This window comes from Tympanuchus pallidicinctus, unplaced genomic scaffold, assembly GCF_026119805.1.
Source record: "Tympanuchus pallidicinctus isolate F22 unplaced genomic scaffold, pur_lepc_1.0 scaffold8, whole genome shotgun sequence".
NCBI lineage: Eukaryota > Metazoa > Chordata > Aves > Galliformes > Phasianidae > Tympanuchus > Tympanuchus pallidicinctus.
In genome coordinates this window covers 49,374,485-49,380,740 of record NW_026294802.1, presented here as the reverse complement: position 1 = coordinate 49,380,740, position 6,256 = coordinate 49,374,485, and the positions used below count along the sequence as shown (strand labels likewise).

General features: G+C 45.1%; 1 protein-coding gene across 1 annotated transcript; it reads right to left on the bottom strand.

Moving 5' to 3' along the window:
- Positions 1-884: 884 nt before the first annotated feature.
- On the bottom strand, positions 885-5,789 carry TLR4 (toll like receptor 4). Its single transcript, XM_052669631.1, has 3 exons — positions 5,610-5,789; positions 4,541-4,707; positions 885-3,568 (listed from the first exon to the last, which is right to left on the bottom strand). The coding sequence occupies exons 1-3, from the start codon at positions 5,712-5,714 to the stop codon at positions 1,309-1,311; spliced, it is 2,532 nt and encodes an 843-aa protein (XP_052525591.1). The 5' UTR covers positions 5,715-5,789; the 3' UTR covers positions 885-1,308.
- Between the last annotated feature and the right edge of the window lie 467 nt (positions 5,790-6,256).

Genomic DNA, 6,256 nt, shown 5'->3' with positions numbered 1-6,256 from the left:
AGTAACTCTCACCCCATTTCATTTTACCTCATTCTTTTTCTGATGTACCTGATGATACCCAAGCTAATATTTGCTTTTCCTCCATAACTCTTGATGCAAGGAACCTAGAGCTGGGCCTGTGTCCCAGCTCCACTTCCCATAGCCCACCCCAACCCCTACCCTGGGTGAGGGCCTGGTGGTGCTGTGAGGTGCAGAGCTCAGGGCACATTGGTCAAGGCAGAGGTGAGGAGCACTGCACTTCGGAACCGACTGCAGCAATGCTCAACAAGTGCAAAACAAACTGTCCAGGCAAGCAAATGCAGCATCCAGCTTGGTTTTATTAAAGCTTTGTCTCGTGGGTCACAGAAGACCTTAGAGAGGGCTGTGAGGCTTTTGTTAGTGTTATCCCAATACACTACTGAAGAACACACAGAGAGGGGACTGTGGTGCAGCTTTTTCCAGCACAAGCCCTGAAATTAGCTTTCCCTCTTTTGCAAATAATGTCTGAAGTCAATCTCACCTATTGCTGGCTCGCACAGAGATGTTGCTATCTGGTGCTTAGAAAAGTGAGATGGATCAGGCCCTTTCTTCTGAGAAAATATCAAGTCTGATTCACCCCTCAATTGCTTCTGTTTTACCTCTGTAGAACGGCATTGATTACAGAGGGATTTGCAAGTTTAAGACTAGACTAATTCAGTGATTAATCCCAACCAAAGCCTTCTGTAAATAGAGAGCAATACTCCAACAGTATTCAATATCCAACACATCAATAAATTGCTCTGCACTATGATTCAATGGCATTAAACTTTCCCTCCTTTTAGTCACGGTAGTGATGTGGTACTTTTAGTTTTGCTAACCCAGACCTAAAGACCTAAATCTTGTTTCTTTTCCTATCATGTTTAGAGTTTAGAAGCAATAGTTCTGTACCTTCACTTTCCTTGGAAACCCCAGGGTCCACTCAAAGTGTCAGACTGAAATCCCCCTAAGCAAACGGCCCCTGGGCCCATCCTGAGTTTCAGAGGTAAGAACAGCCCATCCATTCTCAAATCTGTTCACTGACCCCTGCGTGGATTGCTGGACCAGCTTCAGCTGACTGCTACAGACAACCACAGAGCTCAGGCATCTGCAGTTTTTCGAGCTGTTGCCACTCCTTATCTTGATAGCTGCCTGGAGGAAAGGCAATCATGAAAGTAGGTGCTTCTGTAGTGCTTTTATACTGCCTCTCTTCACTTTGTCCAATGCTGAACAGCCACAGAAGATCCAGCTTCTGCATCAAGCATCAACCAAGGCCAGGGTGGGAGACAGGACAGAAGTGATGTTTCTTTCTCTTTACATGAGTTTTATCTCCTCGTGATTCCATGTTTTGCCTTCTAGCAGGACTGACGTCAGCTGCCTCCAGAAGATATGCCTGCTTATTTCCTTGTCTTTCCACTCCAGATAAGTGTTCCTCCTCAGATATCGGAACAGTCCCAGCCTCTGCCTCAGCAAGGTCTTATCCACTTCCCCTAGTATGATCATGATGATTCCACTCTTCCCTTCAACAAGCTGCCAGGACTGAGCAATGTTAAACTCAAAGCTACACCACTTGCTTTCCAGAAAGTCAGCTGAGATGACTGCAATGACATTTCTGCTACTCAGAAAACCTTCTTGGATTATATTAGTGACAATGGGTACCCCTGGTAAAAAATCCCTGTAGTAAAGACAAAGCTGGAAGGGAGGTTTTCCTTCTTCTAAGGGTTCCACCAGCTCTTTCATCACCCATTCTTGGTCTTTGCTGGAATGGATAACAAAGGCATCATAGGTATCTCCCCTTTCTGCAGAGTGTTTACACCCACTGAGCAGCACCAATGAGTAGTATAGTTGGAAGTAGTACTTGTAAATGAGGAACAGAAATACTCCTGCAGCAAGCAACACAGTCACTGAGCACGCTACTGTGGTTGGGTTGGGATGGCAAGAGGACACATCAAAGTTTAACAGGCTCACATTCTTCACGTAGGCAGGTGTGTGGCATATCATTGAATGCTTGTTGTGCAGAAGATCCTGCTTTTCCTTGACCCATTTCAGGAAGTTCAAGTGTATGCAGGAGCATTCAAACAAGTTATGAGAAATATCTAGCAAGACCAGACTGTCAGGCAGGATTTCCAGGGCTGAGTCCGACAGGAAACTCAGCTGGTTGTTGCTGAAATCCAGAGCTGTGAGGGCTTGGAGCGGCCTGTATGCTACAGGATCAAAAGTCAATAGCTTGTTGTTGCTGATGATTAGCTCTTTTAGTTCAGAGAGAGCACTAAATGTACTTTGGTCCACCCATACTAATTTGCAACTTGAAACATCCAGGATGCGGAGGCGTCTCACGTTTTCAAAGTGGTTGGCCAATGTATTGTTCTCAAAGGAGTTGCCTGCCATCTTGAGCACTTGCAAAGAGTTCAAGCCATGAAAGATATGATGGGATATAACATGAGTTTTGGTGTGGGAGATATCAAGGTAAATGAGTTTCTGAAGGAGTAGGAAGACAGGGTAGGTGCCATGATGAATTAACTTTGTGTGTTGAAGGTCCAAGTATAGCAGATTTCTCAGATTAGCAAAATCTCCAGTCAAACTGATGTCAGAATTGAAGCTTAGGTTCAAGTGTTTCAAATTGGGAGAGCTGGGAAATTTGGGGGAACAGCAAGTAAGGAAGGAGAGACGATTCTCACTCAAATCTACAACCTCCAGGTAAGTCAGACTCCCAAATTTTTGCTCAAAGATGTTTAGGTCTTTGCTTTTGGTAATACGAAGCACTCTCAACTCCTTAAAAAGAGAGAGCTTCTCAGCAGGCAATTCCTGAAACTTACATTTCTTCCATTCCAGATGTTTCACTTGAGAAAACACAGGAACCTCTGACAAGGTTTCAAGATTAAGGTCTACCAACCTAATAGTGGAGACATTACCTATGCAGTCAAAAAGAGTGTCTGTGTCATTCTTAAACTCTCTGAAACACATTAAGACAAACTCCTGCATCTGTACCTGACACAGTCCGCTCAAGAGTCCGTTCTGAAATGCTTTCATTTTCAGAATGTCAGTGAATTCTCCAACTATTAGTCTGTTGACCTGTAAACCTGCCAGGCCCTGAAGAGAAGAGTGCATTACATTGAGGTTCTCAAAAGAGGATCTCAGAACCAGTTCACCAAGGTGAATCTTCGCAAAGGATCCTGACTGGATGTATTTTATATTGTTCAGAGAAAGTACCAATGTGAGGTTGAGCCTGTTTGTTTCCCTCAGGGCATCAAGGTCCCCTTTGGAGATATATGTAATATTATTGGAGGAAAAGCTCAGGTGCCTGAGAGAGGTCAGGTTGGCAAAATACTTAGGAAGCTTCAATGAAGTAATGTTGTTATGGGCCAGATTCAGCTCCTGCAGGGTATTCAAGTGTCCGATGGGTAGGTCAGGCAGAGAGGATATGCTGGTTTCCACCAACACTAGTTTTTTCAGCGATGTTAAGCCATAGAAGGCTGCAAGACCCAGGTGCTGGAGGGAATTGGCAGTTAAAATTAAGGTGGAAAGGTTATGAAGATCCACAAAAGTGTTATCTTCAATTGTATGGATGTGGCACCTGTTGAGCAGGAAAAGAGGATAAATGTGGATGAAATACTGCCCCTTTTGCCCCACGTTCACTAACACTACCGCACTACGAATGCAATGTTATCAGGCTGAGCATCACTCTGAGGTTTGGTTTGGCTTTACAGCACTGACCAGTACCCCTGAACCCAGCCCCTCAAACTACAGGTGAACTCACATTTCCCAGTAAGGGACACCATTAACAAAACAAAAATAATTATGTAATAGCAAGAGACCTTCTCTCACCCCTTCCTCCCTCCCTAAATCTGAAACTCAATTGCAAAGCAAGAGACCTAGAGCCATGGCAAAGGCCAGAACTCATGCAGACAGAAGAAGACCTGAAATTTGAGGCCCAAATCCATTCTGCAATGAACTCATGGGCCTTATAGCCAACGTGCTCTGCCACTCAGTCACTTCAGAGCTGTAATTTTCATGGGATGGAGTGAAACAATTTACCCAGAGGAACTGTTGTCTCAAGCAAATGAAAACTGTATATGAGTTCAAATCTGTTCATAGGCCTCCCCCACCTCCTCCCCCAGACGTGTGAGTAGAAAGGAAAAGAGGATACGTTGATATTTTAAAGCAATCTTTTAAAAAATTAATGCACCTTCATTTTTATTTTTTATTTTACTTGTGATTAGAAAAACAGTCCACCCAACGTGTTCCACTTTGGAGTTTTTGTAACAGCGAAAAGTCTGGCATTTTTTCTCGTTTAGAGGGAAGTGGAACATCTTCTTTCCTCCATCTCACATCCCATTCTACAAGATCAGACTGACAGGCTCAGCTATGGGCATTCAGTATCTGGACTGAAAGCTGCACATCATTGCCAGGGCATGGGCAGAGAGACAGGGGGATGGAGGCAAGAGCGAAACAGGAAACAGGCAAGAGCCACAAGACTCCAAAATAAGGAACTGCTGAGACCGAGATGGTGAAGACAAACCAATAACCAGATAAAAAGGCTAATTACCTTGAAAGATCCAGAAGCTGCAATTCAGGTACTGATGAAAAATAATTTGAGCTCAGCAATTTCAGATTGTTGAAACTGAGGTCCAAGTCTAGCGTGGTGTTTGGGATTTCAGCAGGAACTCCAGAGATGTTCTGTCCTGTGCATCTGAAAGCTTTGCTGGGGATGACCTGTGGCAGATCTCAGTCAGCACCAAATGTCAGAAATCATACAGCTATACTGGAAAGCAGAACCTTGTAGCTCATTTCTAAATGAGCTGCCCTGAGCTTCAGGAAATAAGCTCATACATCTGAGCACCTGTCCTGTTTCTAATAGGACCAATCCTACTTCCCAGTGAGAGCTGCATTTATTGTTGATTGAACAGGACGGTGTTCCCTTGGGCTAAAGGTGACCCAGCAGCAACCTCTGAGAGAGCAAAACAAGCACACAGGGATGTGTGCTGTGCCCAGGACCAGCTCTCAGCTGGGTGACATTGCAGACAAGCCAGCAGAGAGAACAGAAATTTCTGAAAGTAGTAAGTAAAGTTTGTTACTGATTGGTGCCTTTTTGGGGTTTGGGGTAGAGGTGAAGTCAGTGTACAGTGTGAATCAGGCAAAAATGGCATGATTTGCAGATGTTTTAGGCAGGGCTTGGATCTCTTCCTGAAGGAATAGAACCATAGAATAGTTTGAGTTGGAAGGGACACTTAAAGGCCATCTGGTCCCACTCCCTGCAATGAACAGGGAGACCCACAGTTCCAACAGTGCTCAGAGCCCCAACAGCCTGACCTTGACTGTCTGCAGGGATGGGGCAGCACAACCTCTCTGTGCAACCTGTGCCAGTACCTCACCGTCCTTATGGCAATATAAGCTAACAATAAGGAACAGTTAAAGCTGCTTGTTCTGGTTCTCAGGTGCTTCTGAGACCAGTGTTTACTTCAAATATTTCAATTGCCTTGGTAACAGCCTTGGAAGAAAGAAGAGCTTTCCTGGGAAAACCAACACACGACAGTTTTGATGCGCAAACGTCAAGCAGAAGAGAAAGTTGCACGGGAGAAGCAAAAGGATTTTGTGCTGGTTCACAGATCACATACCTCCAGGCAGGGACTGGGGATGCATCCTGACAGCAGGGACAGCACGAGCAGCAGCTGCAGCAGCACCCTGAGCGTCTGTGCAATGGGAGCCACTCTGCTGGGCATCTCTGGGAGAAAGCACCATGGGTGGCAGTCAGGGATGTGGAGCAGAGGATCCCTCCCCCAAGCACTGCATGCTTCATCACTGCACGTCACTGCGGGCTGCACAGGGCAGGAAGGGAAGTGAAAGCAGTCGCTGCCCAGTTTCTAGACATGCTTGCACTGAATTGCTCTTCTAGCAGTGCTGTGCATTAAAAAAAAAAAAAAAAGGAGAAAAAGGAAATAATGAAATGCACTGTGTTGTACCAGTGTGATGTCTCTTGATTGCCTCAGATTAATCAGGCTACATTAGTGAAAAAAAGGCAAACTTTTGTGAAACTCTGAGCCCTGTTTCCAGAAGACCAGATTTCACAGCCATAACAAGGACACAGCACTGCCCCAGGACCGGGATGCCCACACCTGGCTGGGCTCTGTATTCAAAGCCTTGCTACAAAATTGAGTTTGTTGAGCGCTGTCTCGATGCCATCCTTAACTCAAAGCACAGACACAGCTATTGTTTCTGGAGGAGACGTTTGTAGTATTAATTTAATTCAGCTGTGAGCTTTCTA

Bases quoted from the DNA above. Each gene is read 5' to 3' on its own strand.
- TLR4 (XM_052669631.1), bottom strand. From the start codon at position 5,714: ATGCCCAGCAGAGTGGCTCCCATTGCACAGACGCTCAGGGTGCTGCTG. The intron at 4,708-5,609 runs GTATGTGATCTG...GATCTGCCACAG, and splicing joins TCCCCAGTCCCTGCCTGGAG to GTCATCCCCAGCAAAGCTTT. The intron at 3,569-4,540 runs GTAATTAGCCTT...CCTGCTCAACAG, and splicing joins CAGCTTCTGGATCTTTCAAG to GTGCCACATCCATACAATTG.